At 43.4% G+C, this 27,955-nt stretch overlaps 1 protein-coding gene across 1 annotated transcript; it reads right to left on the bottom strand.

The window, feature by feature from the left end:
- LOC139386745 (transmembrane inner ear expressed protein-like) lies at positions 1-27,618 on the bottom strand. The gene is made up of 4 exons (XM_071132565.1): positions 27,499-27,618; positions 12,551-12,668; positions 1,180-1,329; positions 1-134 (listed from the first exon to the last, which is right to left on the bottom strand). The coding sequence occupies exons 1-4, from the start codon at positions 27,616-27,618 to the stop codon at positions 1-3; spliced, it is 522 nt and encodes a 173-aa protein (XP_070988666.1).
- Between the last annotated feature and the right edge of the window lie 337 nt (positions 27,619-27,955).

Below are 27,955 nucleotides of genomic sequence, written 5' to 3'. Positions count from 1 at the left end.
TCATCCAGTCTCAGGCTGAGTGAGGGGACCAGTGAGCACCACCTCCTCTCTCACCACTGGGAGCTGGCTGCTGCTGGCGCTGCGAGTCTGGACCTGCTCAGAGACCGTTGGGAGGAATGCAGTGTCCAGGAACGCTGGAGGGACAGGATGAAGAGGAAGAGATGGATGAGGGGGAGGAAGAGAGGGAGGATAGAGTGGAAGACAAGTGTGAGGATAGAGAGTAGGAAGAGGAGGACAGGGAGGATGAGGAGGAAAAGAGGGAGAATGAAGAGAAAGAGGAACACAAGGAAGAGAGGAGGAAAGACAGGGTTTGGAGAGGAAGGGTACAGGTCAAATGGAAGGGATAGGGTTGGAATATGAAGGATTGCGAGAGGACGAAGCCAAAGGGAAGGCATGAAAGTTAGAACAGTTGCAAAGGAGACAGACTCTGACATAGAAGAGGAAAACGCTTTAATGTAAAGTCAATGAAACTTTGAATATCCTGTATTCAATAATCCAGAGTGTGTTTGTATCTCCAAGACTATATGTCTATGTTGACTCCATCTACAGCTTCAGTCAGATAGGACAGGGACAATATGGCACATTAAACTAATTCAAAACACCATTTGCATCCAGAGAGATTCAGACAGAGGTGTGAGATTTCGTGCTGCTTGTTATCCATCGGAAATGAGAGAAAACATATCTTAGCTTCGAATGGTTGGAAGTGATGACCATTAGCATAATATGATGAAATCTGAGAGAAACATCAAATTAATTAATACAAAAGCTGTCAGGGGCCCAGTCTCGTTAGTGTGCCAAGTCAAACAGCTATGATTCTCCTACTGTATAAACAGGCTTAGCAGGTGGTATTTCATTAATAGCATCCAGAACTCGCACTTAATTTTCTCCTTGCTGTGGATTTATTTCACCAAGGAGAGATGAGTGTGTGACTTTTTTACCATTCGTAAAGTTATAATGTAGTTCAAGAGAGTAGGGACATTTGTCACAAGGAGAAGGGATGTGCTAAAATGTACACCGCACCTGCCTCTTAGGGACTTTGTCGTAGAGAGTAGTAGAGATGTCCTAAAATGTACACCACAACTAACTCCTTGGAACTTTTGTCATGGGCAGAAGGTATTTTCTATAATGTGCACCATAGTATTCTTGAGGGGATTCTGAGAGGAGCTTTAGCCTACTTACCTCCTGGGATCTCTGTGAGCTCGTTGAGAGGAGGCACTGTCTCCAGTGTGTTGGCGTAGTCCTTAGCTGCTACTCTCTGAGCATGTCGCGCCTCAATCTCCTTCTTTGTCCTGGGGATACGGCATTTGAAGATGCAGCATAGGGTTATGACTTACAAATGGAGAAAGAGGGAGACGAAGAGAGAAAGATAAAATATAATAGTATTTCCTATGTGGAATGTTATGTGTTTCTGAAGTACATCTGAAGACGTTTTGAATTAGACACTACTCAACTGTGTCACATTACAGCTATTATATAACTGTATACGTGACACTTCATTATCCACTGTTATCAGACTATTTTCCTTTTTGTTCATTTGGGCTCTGTCATGACATGGTAAATTATTACTGTCTGATGGATTATCACTAAACTAGAATGCCATCATTGTCTTGTGAAGTGCAATTGCTGTCCTCCACCCCTTATTGAACCATGCATCATGTGGTTTGATAAACCAATCACAAACAGACGATGCCATTACCATTTGGAACCCTTCCTCATAATAACCATCATGACAATTCAGCGCATATAATATTACAGGACCATGATATTTATTTTACCTTTATTTTAGCAGAGTCCCCATGAGACCAACGTCTCTTTAGCCAAGTACAAACTCAACTCCACACATTGTCCCGTGTAATTGAGTACTGTTCTTTGGGTGCTGAAATCCATAGTATTTTAAAAATATATAAATATATTTTTGTACCCCTTTTCTCCCCAATTTCACAGTATCCAGTTGGTAGTTACAGTCTTGTCTCATCGCTGCAACTCCCATATGGACTAAGGAGAGGCGAAGGTCGAGAGCCGTGCATCCTTCGAAACACAACCCAACCAAGCCGCACTGCTTCTTGATGCAATGCCTACTTAACCCGGAAGCCAGTCGCACCAATGTGTCGGAGGGAACAGCGTACACCTTGCGACCGTGTCAGTGTGCACTGCGCCCAGCACGCCACAGGAGTAGCTAGTACACGATGGGATAAGGACATCCCTGCCGGCTAAACCCTCCCCTAACCCGGACGACACTGGGCCAATTTTGCGTCGCTCCATGGGTCTCCCGGTTGCGGCCAGCTGCGACAGAGCTGGGACTCAAACCCAGAATCTCTAGTGGCACACACCACTGCGTTACTCGGGAGGCCCGAAATCCATTGTTTTTTATACAAACTTTTATGTGATGTAGGTAGGAGCTCCAGTCCGCCCACACTAGTTGCTGCTCAACTCTGTTGATGTGAAGTACATAATAGAGTTCAGTTTTACTTGGCTAAGGTCTAAAGCCTGCATCTCACAATTAAAAGAACAAATTACACATTCGCCTCTCCATGCATCATGCAATATATCTGTTCAGTATGCAAACTAGTTGGACCATGAAGCCAAATACAGTGCCTATCATAAGTATTCAACCCCCTTGGATTTCATCACATTTTGTGTTACAAAGTGGGATTAAAGTGGATTTAATTGTAATTTTTGGACAATGATCAACACAAAATATTATGTAATGTCAAAGTGGAGGAAAAGTTCGAACATTTCTCTTAGATTAATGAAAAATAAAACACTTATATACCTTAGTTTGATAAGTATTCACCCCCCTGAGTCAATATATGTTCAAAACACCTTTGGCAGCTAATTACTTCTGTGAGTTGTGCAATATTTGCTCATTATTCCTGAAAAAATTCTTCAAGCTTGGTCAAGGTGTTGGGGATCCTGGCTAGACAGCAATATTCAAGTCTTTCTACAGATTTTCAAGAAGATTTAAAACTGTAACTTCAAATCAAATGAAATGCTTTCTAACAACACGTGTAGACGAAAAGTGAAATGCTGACTTACGGGTCCTTTTCCAACAATGCAAAGTTAAAGATAAAATATGTAAACTACCAATCAAAAGTTTTGTTTTTGTTGTTTCATCTGTACAAACAATAGTACACAAGTATAAACACCATGGGACCACGCATCATTCATACCGCTCAGGAAGGAGACACGTTCTGTCTCCTAGAGATGAACGTACTTTGGTGCGAAAAGTGCAAATCAATCCCAGAACAAAAGCAAAGGACAGTGTGAAGATGCTGGAGGAAACAGGTACAAAAGTATATATTTCCACAGTAAAACGAGTTCTATATCGACGTAACCTGAAAGGCCGCTCAGCAAGAAAGAAGCCACTGCTCCAAAACTGCCATAAAACTGCCAGACTACGGTTTGCAACTGCACATGGGGACAAAGATCGTACTTTTGGGAGAAATATCCTCTGGTCTGATGAAACAAAAATAGAACTGTTTGGCCATAATGACCATCGTTATGTTTGGAGGAAAAAGGGGGATGCTTGCAAGCTAAAGAACACCATCCCAACCATGGGAAGCTTGTGGAAGGCTACTCGAAATGATTGACCCAAGTTAAACAATTTAAAGGCAATGCTACCAAATACTAATTAAGTGTATGTAAACTTCTGACCCACTGGGAATGTGATGAAAGAAATAAAAGCTGAAACAAATAATTCTCTCTACTGTTATTCTGACATGTTACATTCTTAAAATAAAGTGGTGATCCTAACTGACCTAAGACAGGGAATTTTTACTAGGATTAAATGTCAGGAATTGTGAGAAACTGAGTTTAAATGTATTTGGCTAAAGTGTATGTAAACTTCTGACTTCAACTGTGTATGTATGTATATATATATATATATATATATATATATATATATATATATATATATATATATATGTATATATATACACACACAGAGTGACACGAGAAATAAATACACTGAATAATGAATAAAAATAATGAGTAAAAATGGCAGGGAGTATCAGTACCGAGTCTATGTGTAGTGATACGAGGTAACTGTAGCTATGTACAGGTAGTGGTAAAGTGACTAGGCAACATGATAGATAATAGACAGTAGCAGCAACGTATGTGGTGAGTGTGAAAGTATGTCTGTGTGTGTGAGTGTGTGTGGTGTCAGTATCCTTGTCTGCGCGTGTTATGTGTGTGTTTGGGCGTATGTGTGTGTTAGGTTGTCTATGTACGTATGTGTGAGCGTGTGGGTAGAGTCCAGTGTGTGTGCATAGTCAGTGCAGGAGAGAGAGTGAAAAAAATGTATGTGTTGGGATGTCAGTGTAAGTATTTGTGAGTGTACCTACACGCCCCCAGGTGGTGAGGGTAAGTAACAACATCTCCACCCGGCTGATCCTCAACAAAAGGGTGCATTCTCAGCCCTCTCCTGTACTCCCTGTTCACCCACGACTGCGTGGCCATGCACGCCTCCAACTCAATCATCAAGTTTGCAGATGACACTACAGTGGTAGGCTTGATTACCAACAACGACGAGACGGCCTACAGGGCGGAGGTGAGGGCCCTCGGAGTGTGGTGTCAGGAAAATAACCTCACACTCAATGTCAACAAAACAAAGGAGATGATCGTGGACTTCAGGAAACAGCAGAGGGAGCAGCCCCCTATCCACATCGACAGGACAGTAGTGGAGAGAGTGGAAAGTTTTAAGTTCCTCGGTGTACACATCACGGACAAACTGAAATGGTCCACCCACACAGACAGCGTGGTGAAGATGACGCAGCAGCGCCACATTGAGTGGCTGCTGCCAACATACTGACTCAACTCTAGCCACTTTAATAATGCAAAAATTGATATAATAAATGTATCACTAGCCACTTTAAACAATGGCACTTTATATCATGTTTACATACCCTACATTACTCATCTCATATGTATATACTGTACTCTATACCGTCTACTGCATCTTGCCTATGCTTTTCGGCCATCGCTCATTCATATATTTTTATGTACATATTCTTATTAATTCCTTTACACCTGTGTGTATAAGGTTGTTGTTGTGAAATTGTTAGGTTAGATTACTTGTTAGATATTACTGAACTATTACGGAACTAGAAGCACAAGCATTTTGCTACACTCGCATTAACATCTGCTAAACATGTGTATGTGACATAAAATGTGATTTGATTTGAGTTTGTTTTGCTAGAGTCCAGTGTGTGTGCATAGAGTCAGTGTAGGAGAGTTAATGCAAAAAGGGTCAATGCAGTTAATCCGGCTAGCCATTTCATTAGCTATTTAGCAATCTTGTTTAGCAGTGTTATGAATTGGGAGTAGAAGCTATGGAGCGTCCTGTTGGTTCCAGCCTTGGTGCACGATCAGCTCCTTTGTCTTGCTGACTTAGCCAAGCAGGAACATTCACTCTCTTCTTGGTAAGCAACTCCAGTCTAGATGTGGCCTTGTGTTGTACAGTAGGTTATTTTCCTGCTTAAAGGTGAAATTCCTCTCATAGTGTCTGGTGTAAAGCAGACTGAAGCAGATTTTCCTTTAGGATTTTGGCTGCGCTTAGCTCTCTCCCATTTATTTTTATCCAGAAATACTCCCCAGTCGTTGCCGATGTCAAGCAAACACATACAATGATGCAGCCACCACCATGCTTGAAAATAAGGTGGCAGTTACTCAGTGACGTGTTCTGTTGGATTTGCACCAAACATAAGGCTTTGCATTTAGGCCAAAAATTACATACATGGTGTTTTTGCATCATTACTTTGGTCCTTTGTTTCATGTTATAGAAAATTTGTATTCTGTATCATTTTTTTCACTCCGTCATTTAGGTCATTATGGTGGAGTCACGACAATGTTTTTTTTTTAATCCATCCTCAGTGTTCTCCCATCACAGCCATTGAACTCTGTATCTGTTTTAAAATCACCAATAACATCCCTGAGCAGTTTCCATCCTGTCCTACAGCTCAGTTCAGAAGGACGACTGTATCTTTGATGTGTCTGGGTAGTTTAATTCATCATCCACGGCATAATTATTAACTTCACGTTTCAAAGTTTCAAGTTCTAAGTTTTTTTGTCATGTGCACAGGATACAACAGCTGTAAAACAGTACAGTGAAATTATTCCCTTAAGAGCTCTTTCCGAACAATGTATTGATAGTAATAATAATATATACGGTGTCATGATGTTGGCCTGTGGGTAAGGTTTATGACCCCCCCATAAATACCTTTCTCCCTTCCATCTCTCTTGACTCTACATGAGGGACTCTTGAATAGCCGTTGTTAAACATAGAGAGTCTGGGAACATCAAACAAGTTGGGGGAAAGGAACCATTTTTCGGTAATAGAACCAGTTGAAAATATGCGTTGGTACTTAATGAATATGATGTCAGTTCGGTTCTCATCTGAGACATTATGACTGATGACAGGATGACATAAACTGTATCTGTCACGGTCGTCCTCCTCTTCATCTGAAGAGGAGAGGCGAAAAGGATCAGAGGACCAATATGCGGCGTGGTAAGTGTCCATGGTAGATCTTTAATAAAGAAAGACTGAACACTATACAAAAGAGTAACAAAAACAATAAACCAAATTCGACCGTGAAGCTACAAAATGAGACCTGTGCTGACACAAGCCACTAACATACCTAATCACCCACAAACAAACAGTGCAACCCAGGCTACCTAAGTATGATTCTCAATCAGAGACAACTAATGACACCTGCCTCTGATTGAGAACCATACTAGGCCGAAACATAGAAATGCCCCAAAACATAGAAAAACAAACATAGACTGCCCACCCAACTCACGCCCTGACCATACTAAATAAATACAAAACAAAGGAAATAGGTCAGAACGTGACAGTATCTGGGAAAGTCTACACATTATAGTTATCAGATTCACATGGAATTGTTGTGCAATTCAAATGTTTAAATATAAAATTATTTGTGAAAAGATTAAATGTAATTTTAGCTTCCAAATGAAAGATTTGGGTTTTCATAAGGTTAGGGCTCTGCTCAATCATTGGCCCGCCCCTGTGAAGAGACATGGGTTGTAAACTATGAAACACACCCTTCTCTCCTTCCACTATATAAGCCCTTGACAAAAATGTAACCTCCTGTTCCGGGTACATTAGGATGACGGTCCGATGTCAGAAGGATTCAGATAATAACTACAGAATGAAGCCAACCTCAGCGTGAGGTTTGGTTGCAAATGGTATGAACTTTGAACTCTTATTCGCTACAGAAGTGACACCTCCTAGCCGTTGAGTTAGCAGCGGCCGCTGTAAACGTTGGCTAATAAAAGACGGACAGAGTATCCCATCTACCACACAACGACGACATGACAACGTATGCCGTTCACCACCAGAGACACTCTTCAAAGGACAAAGGACTCTGTTGGGCAACACAGCTATCCATCTACCACCAACCAATTGAAGCGGAGCTCAGAGTAAATATAAATATAAATAAATATTTAGAATGCATAGGATATTGTACTTGTTCCTCAGTCTTCCCGCTCTTTCACTCAAACCCAACCCACTTCCCTTTGTGTAACCAGCTGTCATATCTGCTTCCTTTATGACATAATTTGTATCAAGGTATGATTCATTCTGTGTATATGTAATTCTGTGTGATTAGTTAAGTATTTAGTAAATAAATAATTAAACCCAATTTTGTATTGCTGATTCAACTTGTTAGCCAGCGTTCGTGAAGATAACCAAGAATTTACAACTTTCAGATGAGACTGAAATAAGGTGACGATTAATATTGACTGCTATTGATGAAGGTCTTTAAGAGTTTATTCGGAAGAAAACTGCTCTATAAATATTATTTTGTGGTGCCCCGACTTTCTAGTTAATTACATTTACATGATTAGCTCAATCAGGTAATATTAATTACAGAGAAAGGATTTTATAGAATAGCATGTCATATCACTTAATCCGGCATAGCCAAAGACACGACAACTGAGTGTACAAAACATTAAGAACACCTTCCTAATATTGAGTTGCACACCCCCTTTTGCCCTCAGAACAGCTTCAATTCGTCGGGGCATGGACTCTACATGGTGTTGAAAGCGATCCACAGGGAAGCTGGCCCATGTTGCAATTCTTCACACAAACCGGTGTGCCTGGCACCTACTACAATATTTAATTCAAAGGCACTTCAAGCTTCTGTCTTGCCCATTCACCCTCTGAATGGTACACGTGCGCAATGTCTCAGTTGTCTCAAGGCTTAAAAAGTATTCTTTAACCTGTCTCAGACACCTCACAAATCCTCACCTGGCCTCACTAGTCCTCAGTAAATAGTACCCACAAAACACCAGTCTCAACATCAACAGTGAAGAGGCGACTTCGGGATGCTGGCCTTATAGGCAGAGTTGCAAAGAAAAAGCCATATCTCAGACTGGCCAATAAAAAGAAAAGATTAAGATGAACAAAAAAACACAGACACTGGACAACGGAACTCTGCCTAGAAGGACAGCATCCCGGAGTCGCCTCTTCACTGTTGACGTTGAGACTGGTGTTTTGCGGGTACTATTTAATGAAGCTGCCAGTTGAGGACTATTCTGGTTAGAGCCAGTTTGCGCTGTTCTGTGAAGGGAGTAGTACACAGCGTTGTATGAGATCTTCAGTTTCTTGGCAATTTCTCGCATGGAAAAGCTTTTATTTCTCAGATCAAGAATAGACTGATGAGTTTCAGCAGAAAGGTCTTTGTTTCTAGCCATTTTGAGCCTGTAATCGAACCCACAAATGCTGATGCTCCAGATACTCAACTAGTCTAAAGAAGGCCAGTGTTACTGCTTCTTTAACTTCTTATGGCTGCAGGGGCAGTATTTAGTAGCTTGGATGAAAGGTGCTCAGAGGTGGCCAGAGTAAACGGCCTGCTCCTCAGTCCCCAGTTGCTAAAATATGCATATTATTATTAGTATTGGATAGAAAACACTCTGAAGTTTCTAAAACTGTTTGAATGATGTCTGTGAGTATAACATAACTCATATGGCAGGCAAAAACCTGAGCAGAAATCCAAACAGGAAGTGGGAAATCTGAGGTCGGTTGATTTTCAACCCAGCCCCTATTGAATACACAGTGGGATATTGTGGCTTCCACTCCTAAGGCTTCCACTAGATATCAACCGTCTTTAGAAACTTGAATGAGGCTTCTACTGTGTTGTGGAGCCGGATGGGAGCTGTTTGAGTCAGTAGTCTGGCAGAGAGCCAGGTCCTGGTCACGCGCATTTCACATGATAGCGACCTGCGTTCCATTGCTTCTCTACAGACATAGGAATTCTCCGGTTGGGACGTTATTGATGATTTATGATAACATCCTAAAGATTGATTCTATACTTAGTTTGACAAGTTTCTTCGACCTATAATATAACTTTTTTAAGTTTTCGTCCGACGTTCGGCTGGACCTTCACAAGTGTTTGGATTTGTGTACTAAACACGCTAACAAAAGTAGCTACTTGGACAAAAATAATGGACATTATCAAACAAATCAAGCATTTATTGTGGAACTAGGATTCCTGGGAGTGCATTCTGATGAAGATCATCAAAGGCAAGGGATTATTTATAATGTTATTTCTGATTTCTGTTGACTCGAACATGGCGGATAATTGTTTTTTTCTTAGCGCTGTTCTCAGATTATTGCATAGTTTGGTTTTAACGTAAAGTTTTTTTGAAATCCGAGACAGCGGTTGCATTAAGGAGAGGTAAATCTATATTTCCATATCTAACAATTGTATTTATCAACATTATAATGAGTATTTCTGTAAAATTATGTGGCTCTCTGCAATATCACCGGATGTTTTTGGAGCTAGTGAACGTAACGCGCCAATGTATACTAAGGTTTCTTTATTTAAATATGAACTTTATCAAACAAAACATACATGTATTGTGTAACATAAAGTCCTATGAGTGTCATCTGATGAAGATCATCAAAGGTTAGTGATACATTTTATCTCTATTTGTCCTTTTTGTGACTCCTCTCTTTGGCTGGAAAAATGGCTGAATTTTTCTGTGAGTTGGTGGTGACCTAACATAATCGTTTGTGGTGTTTTCGATGTAAAGCCTATTTGAAATCGGACACTGTGGTGGGATTAACAACAAGATTACCTTTAAAACGGTATAAAATACATGTATGTTTGAGGAATTTTAATTATGAGATATCTGTTGTTTTGAATTTGGCGCCCTGCACTTTCACTAGCTGTTGTCATATCCATCCCGTTAACGGGATTGCAGCCCTAAGAAGTTTTAAACAGGACAACAGTTTTCAGCTGTGCTAACATAATTGCAAAAGGGTTTTCTAATGATCAATTAGCCTTTTGAAATGATAAACTTGGATTAGCTAACACAACGTGCCATTGGAACACAGGAGTGATGGTTGCTGATAATTGGCCTCTGTACGCCTATGTAGAAATTCCATAAAATATCTGACATTTCCAGCTACAATAGTCATATACAACATTAACAATGTCGACACTGTATTTCTGATCAATTTGATGTTATTTTAATGGCCAAAAAATGTGCTTTTCTTTCAATAACAAGGACATTTCTAAGTGACCCCAAACTTTTGAACGGTAGTGTATATATAAAACACAAGAGTGTGGCTTCCCAAGTGCCGCAGCGGTCTAAGGCACTGCATCACAGTGCTTGAGGTGTCACTACAGACCAGGGATTGATCCCAGGCTGTGTCACAACAGGCCGTGGCCAGGAGTCCCACAGAGCGGCGCACAATTGGCCCAGCTTCATCCAGGTTAGGGGAGTGTTTGGCCGAGAATAGTTTACTTGGCTCTTCTCGCTCTAGCAACTCCTTTTGGCAGGCTGGGCGCCTGCAGGCAGACTTCTGTAATCAGTTGAGCGGTGTTTCCCTTCAACACGTTGGTGCAGTTGGCTTCCGGGTTAAGCGGGTGGGTGTTAAGAAGCGTGGTTTGGCTGGTCTTGTTTCGGAGCACACATGACTCGACCTTCGCCTATCCCTAGTCCGTTGGGAAGTTGCAGCGATGAGACAAGATTTGAGATTGTCTCAAGATTGGATCGCAGTTGGATATAACGAAATTGGGGTCAAAAAAATATAGAAATTAAATAAAAAAATAACAAAAAAACAAGTGTGACAGTGAAGGTGTTTGTGTCAGAGTGGGTAGAGACCTGTGGATGGGCATAGAGCCGGTGTGGATAGTCTGTGGGAGAGGGAGAGCAGTAGCTGTTAGCCATTTAACCCGTCTCATTGCCAGGGGATAGAAGCTGTTTAGGAGTCTGTTGGTCTGAGCATTGATGCTATGGAGTATGGAGAATAGTCAATGTTTTGGGTGGCTGGAGTGTTTGGCAATTCTTTGAGCCTTTCTCAGACACTGTCTGGCATGTCCTTAGAAAATCATTCAACCCCTATCATTTAATTTTTCAATCCCCCCTTGTAATGCAACAAAATGTGAAAACGGGTATGGATACTTATGATACCCACTGTAGCTGAGCTGTGGCATTGTGGCTTAATTGACTGACTGACTGACTGACTGACTGACGCACTGACGCACTGACTGACTGACTGACTGGCTAACTGACTGACTAACTGACTGGCTGACTGACTAAATGACTGACTGACTAATTGACTGACTGACTGATTGACTAACTGACTAACTGACTGACTGACTAATTGACTGACTGGCTGACTGACTGACTAACCGACTGACTGACTTACTGACTGACTGGCTGACTGACTGACTACCTAAATGACTGACTAACTAACTGACTAATTGACTGACTGACTGACTAACTGACTGAATGATTGACTGACTGACTGACTAACTGCAGACTGACTGACTAACTGACTTACTGACTAATTGACTGACTGGCTGACTAACTGTCTGACTAACCGACTGACTAACTGACTGACTGACTGACATTGAATAACTGATGCACTAACTAACTAACTGACTAACTTACTGACTGACTGACTAACTGAATAACTGGCTGACTAACTTGCTGACTGACTAACTAACTGCAGACTGACTGACTGACTGACCAACTGAATGACTAATTGATGGACTAACTGACTGACTAATTGACTGACTAACTGATTAACTGACTGACTGATTAACTGACTAACTGACTAACTAACTGACTGACATTGACTAACTGATGGACTAACTGACTGACATTGACTAACTGATGGACTAACTGGCTGACTAACTAACTAACTAACTGACTAACTAACTGATGGACTAACTAATTGGCTGACTAACTAAATGGCTGAATGACTAAATTATTGACTGGCTGACTGACTGACTGACTGACGAACTAACTTACTAACTAACTGATGGGCTAACTAATGGACTAACGAACTGGCTGACTAACTAACTAACAGATTGACTGACTAACTAACTAACTGAGTGACTAACTGACTGATTTATACATTCATTTTATTAATGTGATTTATGTAAAATAGAATTGGAAGGGAGAATTGATGTGAGATTGATAGATACTTAAGTGAATGTGTGTGAATATTCTCATCTCATAAATCATTGTGAATGAGTCTGGCACACGATTATGACAGGTTTGGAGAAATACTTACTGACTGCTAGAATAAACATAGAGAAGATGCCAATAACCTGCCATAACCGCAGTCCCCAGAACACGACTGTTTCTGAAGTGACTGGGTCTGGCTTCTTTGGGGGATCTGTCGGTAAAAGCTGAGGAAAAAGAGCCAAAATTTGCATTAGTTAGTTATTGTGTAATCTAGACAGGTACTCTTCAAATCACTATGCAGTTTGAGAATCTTCATATAAATTAGTCTAATGCAAATTGGAAATATACCGCAATGGAAGCAAATATCAATCTGATTGAGAGAAAAATAGTTTTCGCTTCCTTTCAGTTTCTGAAGAGACATGGTGGAAAGACAACTGGAGGAAATACAGAATTGGAAAAGACAACACACTGGGCACACACTGGTTGAATTTTCTATGAAATTATGTTGAACCAACATGGAATAGACATTGAATTGACGTCTGTGCCCAGTGGGAAGTTTATGTCACTATGTGTTTAGGGAGAAAACAGGGAAGATAGGCTTGGAATAAAACCCTCAAAAAGAGGATTTAGTAGATCATGCAGAATGTGGAACATGCCAGTCTGGTGTGACCCCTCATGACCCATTCATATTCTGAATATCTCAATCAACCTTAGGCCACTTGTGAGAGCTACCAGCACAGGCCTAAAATAAATATAATCTGCCTCACAAATTGCCTCGAAAATAGAGAACAATGGGTTGAATCCCAACCACCTTTCACAGAAATAGAAAGATGACTATCTGAATAAGAAAAATTGAAAAAAAAAGAGCATTGAACAACAAGCAGCAATAGACAAAGAGCAACATTATGTTTGTCGTGTCATGCCCAATCACTTCGAACACTAGAATCTGTATTAAGTCATTTTTTCCCACCAATTTGTTATATTATGTTGACTAAACGCAACTTTGCAGAAAACTCAAGCTACCGAATGTTGAGAAATACTGTAAGAACACAATGAAAACAAAATAATTGCCTCACTGAGTGAATGGCACTGATGGAGGAGAATGAATCACACATCTTGGCACAAAGAGTGAATGGAAGAAAACATTCAACACTCTCCCCCTAATTAGAGGGATTCAAACACTGTTTGTTTGGTGGAGAGGAAAAGGGCACTTTTAAACTGAACATGCTCCTTCTTTAGTGTGACAATCTTAAGATATTGTTGAGATATTGATCTGATATGATTGGAAGCATGTTTTTTGCTGACTAAAAAGAGTCTCTAAAGTGTTGAAGGTTAAAGTGTTAGTCTGAGTATTCACATTTCAACACGTTTTTATTTCAGATAGGTCTTGAGAAAATTGAGAAATTCAGCGCTAGCAGACAGACATGAATCAAGAAAGATAAGCCAACTCCTCTTAGCTCTGACTCAAAGTTACTAGTCCATTTCTTTGACATCACAATTAGACTACAGAGGTTATGCTGTTTTATCAATACAGTCATCATTATGATTAATTCAAAGCCCTGGTGATGAGCCTTAAATTATCTATAGTGTGTGAAATGTTTGTTAAAAGGATAGTTCATCCAAACTACAAAATTACATGATGCTTTAGTTTATAACCTGTAACCAGTCTGTCACGGTTTTCCTCCTCTTCGTCTGAAGAAGAGAGGCGAGAAGGATCGGAGGACCAATATGCGGCATGGGAAGTGTCCATAGTTTTAATAGGAAAACTCAAACACGAACACAACTACAAAACAAGAAACGTGCAAACCGAAACAGCCCTATCTGGTGCAGTAAACACAATGACAGGAAACAATCACCCACAAAATACCCAAAGAATATGGCTGCCTAAATATGGTTCCCAATCAGAGACAACGATAAACACCTGCCTCTGATTGAGAACCACTGTAGGCATTCATAGACTTACCTAGACAACTAAACTGAACACAACCCCATTAATCTAATAAAACCCCTAGACAAGACGAAACACAATAAATCACCCATGTCACACCCTGGCCTAACCAAAATAATAAAGAAAACAAAGATAACTAAGGCCAGGGCGTGACAGTACCCCCCCCCCCCCCCCCCCAAAGGTGGAGGGTCTGGGTGGGCGTCTGTCCACGGTGGCGGCTCTGGCGCGGGATGTGGACCCCACCATAGTCTTAGTCCGTTTTTGTAGTATCCTAGGAACGGCGACCCTCGCCGCCGACCTAGGATTGGCAACCCTACTAAATGACCCCACTGGACTGAGGGGCAGCTCTGGACTGAGGTAGCTCAGGACTGAGAGGTAGCTCAGGCTGGTTGACGGCTCTGGCAGCTTCTGGCTGAAGGGCGGCTCTGGCGGATCCTGGCTGACTGGCGGCTCTGGCGGATCCTGGCTGACTGGCGGCTCTTGGCTGACTGGCGGCTCTTGGCTGACTGGCGGCTCTGGTGGATCCTGGCTGACTGGCGGCTCTGGAGGATCCTGGCTGACTGGCGGCTCCTGGCGGCTCTGGAGGATCCTGGCTGACTGGCGGCTCTGGAGGATCCTGGCTGACTGGCGGCTCTGGACAGACGGGAGACTCTAGCAGCTCTGGACAGACGGGAGACTCTAGCAGCTCTGGACAGACGGGAGACTCTAGCAGCTCTGGACAGACGGGAGACTCTAGCAGCTCTTGACAGACGGGAGACTCTAGCAGCTCTGGACAGACGGGGCGCACTGTAGGCCTGGTGCGTGGTGCCGGCGCTGGTGGTACTGGGCCGAGGACACGCACCTCAGGGCGAGTGCGGGGAGGAGGAACAGGGAGTACTGGGCTCTGGACACGCACAGGAAGCCTGGTATGGGGGGCTGCCACCGGAGGGCTGGTGCATGTAGGTGGCACTGGATAGACCGGACCGTGCAGGCGCACTGGAGCTCTTGAGCACCGAGCCTGCCCAACCTTACCTGGTTGAATGCTCCCGGTCGCCCTGACAGTGCGGCGAGGTGGAATAGCCCGCACTGGGCTGTGCAGGTGAACCGGGGACACCATGAGTAAGGCTGGTGCCATGTACGCCGGCCCAAGGAGACGCACTGTAGACCAGATGTGTAGAGCCGGCTTCATGGCACTCGGCTCGATGCCCACTCTATGCGAGGAGCTGGTATGTACAGCACCGTGCTATGCACCCTCACTGGGGACACTGTGCACTCCACAGCATAACACGGTGCCTGCCCAGTCTCTCTCGCTCTCCGGTAAGCACAGGAAGTTGGCGCAGGTCTCCTACCTGGCTTCGCCATACTTCCTGTGTGCCACCCCCAATACATTTTTGGGGCTGACACTCTGGTTTCCAGCCCTGCTTCCGTGCTGCCTCTTCAAACCGCCGCCTCTCCACTTTGTCTGCCTCCAGCTCTGCCTTGGGGCGGTGATATTCCCCCGGCTGTGTCCAGGGTCCATCACCGTCCAACTCGTCCTCCCATGTCCATTCCTCCTTGCGCTGCTCCTGCTGCCGCTTCTCCTGCTGCACCTTGGGGCGGCGACACTCCCCTGGCTTTGCCCAGGGTCCTCTCCCATCAAGGATTTCCTCCCACGTCCAGAAGTCCTGATTGCGCTGCTCCTGCTGGCACTGCCTGTCACCACGCCTCTTGGTCCTGTTGTGGTGGGTGATTCTGTCATGGTTTTCCTCCTCTTCGTCTGAAGAAGAGAGGCGAGAAGGATCGGAGGACCAATATGCGGCGTGGTAAGTGTCCATGGTTTTAATAGAAAAACTCAAACATGAACACAACTACAAAACAAGAAACGTGAAAACCGAAACAGCCCTATCTGGTGCAGTAAACACAAAGACAGGAAACAATCACCCACAAAATACCCAAAGAATATGGCTGCCTAAATATGGCTCCCAATCAGAGACAACGATAAACACCTGCCTCTGATTGAGAACCACTCTAGGCAACCATAGACTTACCTAGACAACTAAACTGAACACAACCCCATTAATCTAATAAAACCCATAGACAAGACGAAACACAATAAATCAACCATGTCACACCCTGGCCTAACCAAAATAATAAAGAAAACAAAGATAACTAAGGCCAGGGCGTGACACAGTCTAACAAACAAACAGTGCCAGAGTTATAAAACCAAAGCATGAATTGCTGTCACAACATGTTCATAGACTGCTTACAAGAAAACAAATGTGTATTGTGGGAACTTGTGTGAATTTGTGTGAACTATCCCTTTATGTGAATAGAGGCTATGAAAAGAACAGTATGCTGTGATTGCAGTTTAATCAGGAAGGTGTTGGAAAATCAAATCAAATATATACATCAAATCAAATATATTTGTCACATGCACATGGTTAGCAGATGTTAATGCGAGTGTGGCGAAATGCTTGTGCTTCTAGTTCCGTGCTAGTATAACGTGCTGCATGGTGTTCTGCAGGCAATGCGAGCCATCACACTTACCCTACAACATATACAAGCATGCACACACTCGCACTATGGGTCTCATTCCTCTTCCACACCACAGTCAGTGAGGTTTTCTTCCTGGTGCTCCAGAATTGACATGCTTGGTTTAATTGAACAACAAGTGATGGGTTACATCCCATTATGTACAGTGCTTTTGGAAAGTATTAAGACTTTCAACATTTCATTTCAACATTTTGTTACATTACAACCTTATTCTGAAATTGATTAAAGAGTTGTTTTACTCATCAATCTACACAATACCCCATAATAACAAAGCAAAAACAGGTTTTTAGAAATTTGTGCAAAAAGAAAAATAATAATACATAAATATTCAGTACTTTGTTGAAGCACCTTTGGCAGCGATTACAGCTTCAAGTCTTCTTGGGTATGATGCTACAGCGTGGCACACCTGTATTTGGGGAGTTTCTCCCATTCTTCTCTGCAGATCCTCTCAAGCTCTGTCAGGTTGGATGGGGAGCTTCGCTGCACGAATATTTTCAGGTCTCTCCAGAGATGCTCGATCGGATTCAAGTCCGGGCTCTGGCTGGACCACTCAAGAATATTCTTAGACTTGTACCGAAGACACTCCTGCGTTGTCTTGGCTGTGTGCTTAGGGTTGTTGTCCAGTTGGAAGGTGAACCTGAGAGTTTTCATCAAGGATCTCTCTGTACTTTGGCCTGTTCATCTTTCCCTTGATCCTGACTCATCTCCCAGTACCTTCTGCTGAAAAACATCCCCACATCATGATGCTGCCACCAGCATACTTAACTGTAGGGATTGTGCCAGCTTTCCTCCAGACATGACACATGGCATTCAGGCCAAAGAGTTCAATCTTGGTGAAATCAGACTAGAGAATCTTATTTCTCATTGCTTCCGTAAGGGCACTCTACCATAAAGGCCTGATTGCTGGAGTGCTGCAGAGATGGTTGTCCTTATGGAAGGTTCTCCCATCTCCACAGAGGAACTCTGAAGCTTTATCAGAGTGACCATCGGGTTCTTGGTCACCTCCCTGACCAAGCCCTTCTCCCCAGATTGCTCAGTTTTTTCCTGGTGGCCAGCTCTAGGAAGAGTCTTGTGGTTCCAAACTTCTCAATTTAAGAATAATGGAGGCCACTGTGTTCTTGGGGACCTTCAATGCTGCAGAAATGTTTTGGTACCCTTCCCCAGATCTGTGCCTCGACACAATCCTGTCTCGGAGCTCTACAGACAATTCCTTCGACCTAATGGCTTGGTTTTTGCTCTGACCTGCACTGTCAACTGTGGAACCTTATATATACAGATGTGTGCCTTTCCAAATCATGTTCAATAAATTGAATTTACCACAGGTGACTCCAATCAAGTTGTAGAAACATCTCAAGGATGATCAATGGAAACAGGATGCACCCGAGCTCAGTTTCAAGTCTCATAACAAAGGGTCTGAATACATTTGTAAATAAGATACTTTTTTATACATTTGCAAAAATGATTTCACTTTGTCATTATTGGGTAGTGTTTCTAGATTGATGAGGAAAATGTTTAATTTAATCAATTTTAAAATAACAGTGTAATGTAGCAAAATGTGGAAAAGGGGAAGGGATCTGAAGACTTTCCGAATGCACTATATATAAACCCTGGATTGCTGACGTGATGTATTGGCCATTGAGAGGCTTTGAAGCCAACAGTCGTCCATATTGGCACTCCCCAGTAGAAGCAGTCCTCCATAGGAATGAATGGAATTCTACAGTATTTACATGTTTTTAATTTTTTTGTTGTTGTTGTAGTGGGGACAGTAACATCAGTAATCAAAAAGAATATACGTACTTCAAGGAAAAAAAATATTTGTTCATTTTTTTAATGTTTGTCTCACATAATGCAATTTAAAAGTATGCATAAAGGTGTCTGTAATGGAATAAATGTGGCAAAAATGCAGACATTAACAAATGCATTTCTATTTTTTCCAAAATATGTTTTTACAATGGTGGGGGAGTGCCAAGATCGAGGCACGGTGGTTTCAACACAAATCCCCCTATCAGTCAACTAGTGTGTATACAAATCATTGGTTTAATCTAGCCCCATAGTTCATGTCTACTGATCAATACATGATGGGTCAGGACATGAACACTTATTATGTTTTCTGCCGTTGTAAATAATCTAATCTCACACTGTAATGGGAAGACGGTTTATGAAACAATACATCTGGGAAAAAGCCAAAACACTTACTTCAGATGACTGTCAAGCAAATGGGACTTTCATGTGAAAAATGACATTGTTTTTTAAAATTCAGAGTGCAATATTAGAAACATTCATAATAGCACCTCCTCCCAGCTGCCCACTGCACAGAGGCTAGGAAGCACTGTCACCACCGATAAATCCACAATAATCGAGAATTTCAATAAGTGTTTCTCTACGGCTGGCCATTCTTTCTTCCTGGCTACCCCAATCCCGGCCAACAGCTCCGCACACCCCGCAGCTACTTGCCCAAGCCTCCCAGCTTCCCCTTCACCCAAATCCAGATAGCAGATGTTCTGAAAGAGCTGCAAAACCTGGACCCGTACAAATCAGCTGGTCTAGACAATCTGGACCCTCTCTTTCTAAAATGATCCGCCGCCATTGTTGCAACCCCTATTACCAGTCTGTTCAACCTCTCTTTTGTATCGCCTGAGATCCCTAAAGAGAGGAAAGCTGCCGCGGTCATCCCCCTCTTCAAAGGGGGTGACACTGTAGACCCAAACTGTTATAGACTAATATCCATCCTGCCCTGCCTTTCTAAAGTCTTTGAAAGCCAAGTTAACAAACAGATCACTGATCATTTCGAATCCCACCGTACCGTCTCCGCTGCCCAATCTGGTTTCCAAGCTGGTCATGGGTGCACCTCAGCCACGCTCATGGTCCTAAACGATATCATAACCGCCATCGATAAAAGACAGTACGGTGCAGCCGTCTTTATCTACCTGGCCAAGGCTTTCGACTCTGTCAATCACCGTAATCTTATCGGCAGACTCAACAGCTTTGGTTTCTCAAATGACTGTCTCGCCTGGTTCACCAACCACTTCTCAGATAGAGTTCAGTGTGTCAAATTGGAGGGCCTGTTGTCCGGACCTCTGGCAGTCTCTATGGAGGTACCACAGGGTTCAATTCTCAGGCCGACTCTTTTCTCTGTATATATCAATGATGTTGCTCTTACTGCGGGAGATTCCCTGATCCATCTCGACGCAAACAACACCATTCTGTATACATCTGGCCCTTCTTTGGACAATGTGTTAACAAAACTCCAAACCACGCAAACAACACCATTCTGTATACATCTGGCCCTTCTTTGGACAATGTGTTAACAAAACTCCAAACCAGCTTCAATGCCATACAACACTCATTCTGTGGCCTCCAACTGCTCTTAAATGCTAGTAAAACTAAATGCATGCTTCTCAACCGATCACTGCCCACACCTGCCTGCCCGACCAACATCACTACTCTGGACCGTTCTGACTTAGAATATGTGGACAACTACACATACCTAGGTGTCTGGCTAGACTGTAAACACTACTTCCAGACTCATATTAAACATCTCCAGTCTAAAATTAAATCTAGAATCTGCTTCCTATTTCGAAACAAAGCTTCCTTCACTCATGCTGCCAAACATACTCTCGTAAAACGGACTATCCTACCGATCCTCGACTTCGGCGATGTCATTTACAAAATAGCTTCCAACCCTCTACTCAACAAGCTGGATGCAGTCTATCACAGCGCCATCCGTTTTGCAACCAAAGCCCCATATACTACCCACCACTGCGACCTGTATGCTCTCATTGGCTGGCCATCACTACATATTTGCCACCAGACCCACTGGCTCCAGGTCATCTATAAGTCTTTTCTACGTAAAGATCCGCCTTATCTCAGCTCACTGGTCACCATAACATCACCTACCTGTAGCACGCGCTCCAGCAGGTATATCACACCGGTCATCCCCAAAGCCAACACCTCCTTTGGCCGCATTTCCTTCCAGTTCTCTGCTGCCAATGACTGTACCGAATTGCGAACATCGCTGAAAATGGAGACTTATATCTCCCTCATTAACTTTAAGCATCAGCTATCTGAGCAGCTTACCATCCCAATATTGTTTTTATTTACTTTTTTTGCTCTTTTGCACACCAGTATTTCTACTTGCACATCATCATCTACGCATTTATTACTCCGGTGTTAATTTGCTAAATTGTAACTGGTGGCAAGGAAGTCAGATGCAGGGGAGGAGGACTGGGTAATAACCGGCGCAGTTTAATTGTCAAACCCAACGGCATCCAGAATAACAAAATATGGGTAGAAAACCCCTCGCGCACCAGTCACAAAGTGCACAAGTACTTACAACAAACAATTTCACACACAGACATGGAGGGAACAGAGGGTTAAATACACGACAAGTAATGTGAACCAGATGTGTGGGAAAACAAGACCAAACAAATGGAAAATGAATGGTGGATCGGCAATGGCTAGAAGACCGGTGACGTCGACCACCGAACGAACAAGGAGAGGAACCGACTTCGGCGGAAGTCTTGACACACACTGTATATAGACTTTTTTCTATTGTGTTATTGACTGTTTGTTTATTCCATGTGTAACTCTGTGTTGTTGTTTTTGTCGCACTGCTTTGCTAGGTTGCAGTTGCAAATGAGAACTTGTTCTCAACTGGCTTACTTGGTTAAATAAAGGTGAAATTAAAAAACAGAATGAACGGAACAGAATGAATGGAATGGTCTCAAACACATCAAACATCTGGTTTCCATGGGCTTGATACCATTTCAATTCATTCACTCCATTCCATTAATTATTATGAGTCATCCTCCCCTCACCAGCCTCCTTTGGGTGAAATGTAATCTACCAGTCAGTAAACAGGATGGGAACAATGTACAACTGTGACATTATCAAAACATAGATTACTGTACATCTTGAAGCCATTGTTATTTATGTAGATGTGTTGTTTAGTCATTGGTGGATTGACCAACAAATAACATCATATGTTGGAAATGACTTTGGGCCAAACTCTTCTAGACATCATACATGCTGAAAGACCATTGCCTTGGGGTACTGTATATTTCGTAAGGGAATTACTGAAGACTCATCTCTTCAGTGGGTCATATGATTGAGTGTAGTCTGGCCCAGGAGTGGGAAGGTGAACGGAAAGGCTCTGGAGCAACGAACCACCCTTGCTGTCTCTGCCTGGCCGGTTCCCCTCTTTCCACTGGGATTCTCTGCCTCTAACCCTATTACAGGGGCTGAGTCACTGGCTTACTGGGGCTCTCTCATACCGTCCCTGGAGGCGGTGTGTCACCTGAGTGGGTTGATTCACTGATGTGGTCATCCTGTCTGGGTTGGCGCCCACCCCTTGGGTTGTGCCGTGGAGGAGATCTTTGTGGGCTATACTCAGCCTTGTCTCAGGATGGTAAGTTGGTGGTTGAAGATATCCCTCTAGTGGTGTGGGGGCTGTGCTTTGGCAAAGTGGGCGGGGTTATATCCTTCCTGTTTGGCCCTGTCCGGGGGTGTCCTCGGATGGGGCCACAGTGTCTCCTGACCCCTCCTGTCTCAGCCTCCAGTATTTATGCTGCAGTAGTTTATGTGTCGGGGGGCTAGGGTCAGTTTGTTATACCTGGAGTACTTCTCCTGTCCTATTCGGTGTCCTGTGTGAATTTAAGAGTGCTCTCTCTAATTCTCTCTTTCTCTCTCTCGGAGGACCTGAGCCCTAGGACCATGCCTCAGGACTACCTGACATGATGACTCCTTGCTGTCCCCAGTCCACCTGGCCGTGCTGCTGCTCCAGTTTCAACTGTTCTGCCTTATTATTATTCGACCATGCTGGTCATTTATGAACATTTGAACATCTTGGCCATGTTCTGTTATAATCTCCACCCGGCACAGCCAGAAGAGGACTGGCCACCCCACATAGCCTGGTTTCTCTCTAGGTTTGTTCCTAGGTTTTGGCCTTTCTAGGGAGTTTTTCCTAGCCACCGTGCTTCTACACCTGCATTGCTTGCTGTTTGGGGTTTTAGGCTGTGTTTCTGTACAGCACTTTGAGATATCAGCTGATGTACGAAGGGCTATATAAATACATTTGATTTGATTTGATTTGATTTGATTTTGATTTGAATTGTAATTCTTTGAAATGTTATATTGTAATTTTTCTCAGTATTATTACCATGTTGTCTCTCATCTCAGTGTGACAGACAGGGGTGTGTCTGAAATGGCACCATATTCCCCATAATACAGTGCACCTTTGACCAAAGCCCATCTATTCCCTACGTAGTGTATGACTTTTGACCAGGGCCCTAGGGCTTTGTACAGGGAATAGGGTTCCATTTCACACTCAGCCAGGGTCTTACAGGGCTGAGTGTTTGGCCTCAGTTGGGAGCTGCGTGTTAGAGCTGATTGGCTTTGGTGAGTCAGCATGTTAACGAGATGTCATGGGCCTAACCTTGTCTGACTTCCCAGCCAATCTCCAAATATCAGCAGTGTACCGTATGAGTATGTGTTCTATCTGCCAAGGCCATCAACCTGTTGCCAAAACCAAAACTAATAATGGATTTTTGATTAAAATTGTTTGTAGCCTGACATGACTTTACTCCAGAGTGTAATGCCACTTTAGGGGGGAAACAGATTGTAACTCTGCTGCCCTTAATTCAAAGTAGTGAATTCATAGTATTTCAACATGATTATGTAATGCTAAAATGTCTTTCTCTCTCTCCTATTTGATGTGGTGGGATTAGTAGATGAGCCAGATAGCTTTGGTAAACATATTGAGACAACTCAGATCCAGTGGGAGAGTTGACTGTCTGCAGCTTGCAGTTGCTATGGTTGTCGAATTTTCGATGTCAAACCTGATTCAGGAAAGGCTTAGTTGAGATAATTCTGACTTTATGCCATAAAATGAACACACTCTTAGCATATTTTTTTCTAAGTAGAACCATACAGAGTTCTTTGGTTTGTCCCCATTGGGGAACCCTTTTTGGTGCTGGGTAGAACCCTTTGCAGAGGGTTCTATCTAGAACCCTCTATGTAGGGTTCTTCAAAGAATCCCCAGTATCCTCTATGAAGGGTTCTACCGAGAACCCTTTTATCTTAGGAGTGTTCTTCCTAGATCCCTCTGTGAACGGTTTCACCAGCCTTATTAGCCTTAAACATGTAATTAGTTATAACAATATATTACAAACTGTGCATCATAAAGCCTTTCTTTGAGGGCCTAGTTATACCCTAACGCAGTGGTGTTAGGAATCTCCTGGTTTACAGGCCACATCAGGCTTACAAGTCACATTATACTGGCTTATTAAGTGATGTGTAATTCCTATTGGAATCCAGCCAGCGTTAGGATATCCAACAAGTGGAAATGTTAATCACCCGCAAACTGCATTCAGAATAGGAAAGGTTGAAAAGGTTGAATACTGAGACTACCTCAATCATCTAAACTGGAACAACCATCTCAGTAACTGGTGCAATAAATCCAATTACTAACAGATGAAATTATACAATTCATCAATCAACCAATCAATGTACTGTACATGCAAAAACACAGATATTACAGTAAAACAAACAATTCTGAAAATCTCCCTGCAATAGAGCATGCTGGGAAATATTATATATGGTTCTATGTATAACCCTTCATGCCTTCTAAATCATTCTTCTTCTCTTCTAAAGAATCAAATAACTCTTTCTTCCAAAAATAGTTATTATGATGTTAAAGGTTTTAGGAAGAACCCTTTGCCTTACAAAACCCCATGTCTTCCAAAAAACGGTTCTTCTGATCAAAACGGTTCTTGGTAGAATAACCCTAGCCCTCTGCAAAGAACCCTTTTGGAACCCTTTTTTCTAAGAGTGTACATGAGAGAACATTCAAACTGAACCGGATGTCATTCTTCAAGAGAGTATACATCACATGAGTATTGTAATTCAAATGATTTGGGAGAGGTGTCATGTGCATGCTGGTTCTCTTTCTTTGTTATTATCTAAATGATTATAATTTCTCTAAGATTTCCCATTATTTAGATCCCTCTCGGAACATAATGAAATCTACCCCCTAAGTGAATGAAAAGTATAGAGTATTGAGTATACAAAACATTAAGAACAAAACTAATTGGATTTGAAAAAAGTTAATGTAAGGGAATTTAGTATTTTTTTCACCCAAATTTTTACCTAAATCCAATGACATGGTGACATTTTTTGTTGGTTTCACGTTAGTTAACAACTTAACCAAATGTAAATCAAAACTAGATGCTGAAATGACATCTGTGCACAATGGAATATGATTGACCTTGTTCACCAAATTCCAATTTCATTACAATCAATAATATATATATTTTTTAAATGGCTCATTATATTTATTAATGAATCAGCTTTTCCTACTGGATCTGTCACCTATTCTCTATTAAACTCTCTACCAAAATCTTCTGAAATCAACATTTGAATATCAGAGACTGATAAGTACAAATACATGGAGCAACCACCTTGGGAAAACTCTGGATCTATTGAAGCAAAGTGAATATTAAAGCGGCTCTTCCTCATCGGAGGATTTCATCACTAACGCCCACAAACTACCAATGCTGCTGGCGCTGCTGGTGCAGCATATCAACACAGAAATTGTCCACATGATCAACAGTCTGGGTATCCATCAGCAATAACAGTGCATGTGTTGTCACTATATCAAGACGGACATTTCTAGAACTTTCATGTTTATTCTCTGATCTAGCATGGAATTGTGTTGCTTGTTTTGTACAACACCCTGTATGTGGTACAAAAACCCCTAGACATTACAAAAACAAAACAAACCACCCTCGTCACACCCTGACCTAACCAAAATAATAAAGAAAACAAAGATAACTAAGGTCAGGGCGTGACAGTACACCCCCCCACCCCACCCCCCCAAAGGTGCGGACTCCCGGCCGCAAACCTAAACCTATATGGGAGGGTCTGGATGGGCATCTAACCTCGGTGGTGGCTCTGGTTCTGGACGCCGCCCCCCTTCTTTACACTGAGTTCGCTCTTGAAGCACTGACCCGTGGATCATCGCCGGAGGCTCTGGATTGCGGATCCTCGCCATAGGCCCCGGGCTAGGGACCCTCGCTGCGTGGATCATCGTCGGAGGCTCTGGACTGCGGATCCTTGCCGTAGGCCCCGGGCTGGGGACCCTTGCTGCATGGATCGTCGCCGGATGTTCTGGACTGGGGACCGTCGCTGGAGACCCCGGGCTGGGGACCGTCGCTGGAGGATCCAGACTGTGGCCTGTCGTTGGAGGTTCCGTTCTGTGAACTGTCGCCGAACGCTCTGGACTGGGTACTGTCGCCGGATGCTCTGGACTGCCGAGGCGCACTGTAGGCCTGGTGCGTGGTGCCGGCACTGGTGGTACCGGGCTGGTGGCACGCACCTCAGGGCGAGTGCGAGGAGCAGGAACAGGGCGTACTGGACCCTGGAGGCGCACTGATGGCCTGGTGCGTAGTGCTGGCACTGGTGGTACTGGGCTGGTGACACGCACCTCAGGGCGAGTGCATGGAGCAGGCACAGGATGTACTGGACTGTGGAGGCGCACTGGAGGTCTGGAGTGTAGAGCTGACACAACCCGTCCTGGCTGGATGTCTATTCGCACCTCAGGGCACTGGCACAGGACGCACTGGGCCGTGCAGACTCACCGGAGACACAGTACGCAGAGCCGGCGCAGGATTTCCTGGTCCAAGGAGGTACACTAGAGATCAGGAGTGCTGAGCCGGCACCCTCCTTCCTGGCTGGATGCCCATTCCAGCCTTTTTTTGGTGGGCTGTTCTGCCGCGGTCGTCGTAAGGAGGAGACCGAGGCGCAGCGTGGTAAGCGTACATACTTATTTAATGAAAGAACGAATACTGAACAAACTATACTAAACTACCAAACGAACCGTGAAGCTAATATGAGAAGTGCAGAACAGGCAACTAAACATAGAATAACAATCCACAAAATACCCAAGGAATATGACTACCTAAATATGGTCCCCAATCAGAGACAACGATAAACAGCTGCCTCTGATTGAGAACCAATCTAGGCAACCATAGACATATAAACCCCATGACACAAAAACCCTAGACAATACAAAAACTAAACAAACCACCCTCGTCACACCCTGACCTAACCAAAATAATAAAGAAAACAAAGATAACTAAGGTCAGGGCGTGACACATGGAGTCTCACATTTCAAAACAATGCATTAGCTCCCTTCTATATTCTGCCGTGGTGCTCTCAACTGCCTGCCACAGTATTTAATTTTTGATTCCGCCACTTACGGCATCACTCCCAGCTTTAGAAAATACAAATGGTGGCAAATGGCTATCAGTATGTCTGTGCATGCTGCAACGGCCCGTATTAGCCATGCTACTCTAGGAAGAATGCCACCACAAAGTATCCCATTACGACACATGTAGATTGACTATTGTCTAAGGGGCCGCCCAACACTATAGCTCTATAGCAAACAGGCCCCATTCATTAATCACATGAAAACAAGCAACCAGCCTATAAACAGGGGAGGGAGCGAGTGTGACAGACACCCACACCTCCGTAAGCAGTAACCCGATGATGAGCCTCAACCAGTGGACAAAGACATATATGAACGAACACTTTCTTACCTCTGGGTCTGGGACCTGGGAGAATACAGTGGAGATGCAGAAGGAGAGCAGCGCTGCCTCCAAGCGCAGCATCACTGGCTGGAGAAGAGGACAGGAAGTAGGCCGTTCCCCGGCTGCCATTATTTTCCACTTTCCTTTCTCCCTGAAGGCTACAGCTCCTTGCCCCCTCTCTCCTCTCCTCTCCTCTCTTCTGCCTGCCTGGCTGGGTGGCTGGGCTGTGTGGTTGCGCTGCAGGCTACCCTGGATAGGACCACAATGGCCCTGGATGATTGATGGTCAGAGAGGGGTGCTGAAGAGGAAAGAGGGCGTCCTCTCTCCTCTCATCTGGTATACTGCCTCTGCCTCTCCTCCCCTGTTCTTCTTCCTCCCAACACAGAGCACCATACACCACTGTAGCACATCACACTGTCTTCCTGTAGACAGCTCCACGAGCCACTAGCCAGCCCCTTCAGGTAGG

The sequence above is a fragment of the Oncorhynchus clarkii genome, chromosome 28 (assembly GCF_045791955.1).
Source record: "Oncorhynchus clarkii lewisi isolate Uvic-CL-2024 chromosome 28, UVic_Ocla_1.0, whole genome shotgun sequence".
Classification (NCBI taxonomy): Eukaryota; Metazoa; Chordata; class Actinopteri; order Salmoniformes; family Salmonidae; genus Oncorhynchus; species Oncorhynchus clarkii.
The sequence above is the reverse complement of the archived record's forward strand: the minus strand, read 5'-3'. Positions and strand labels throughout refer to the sequence as shown.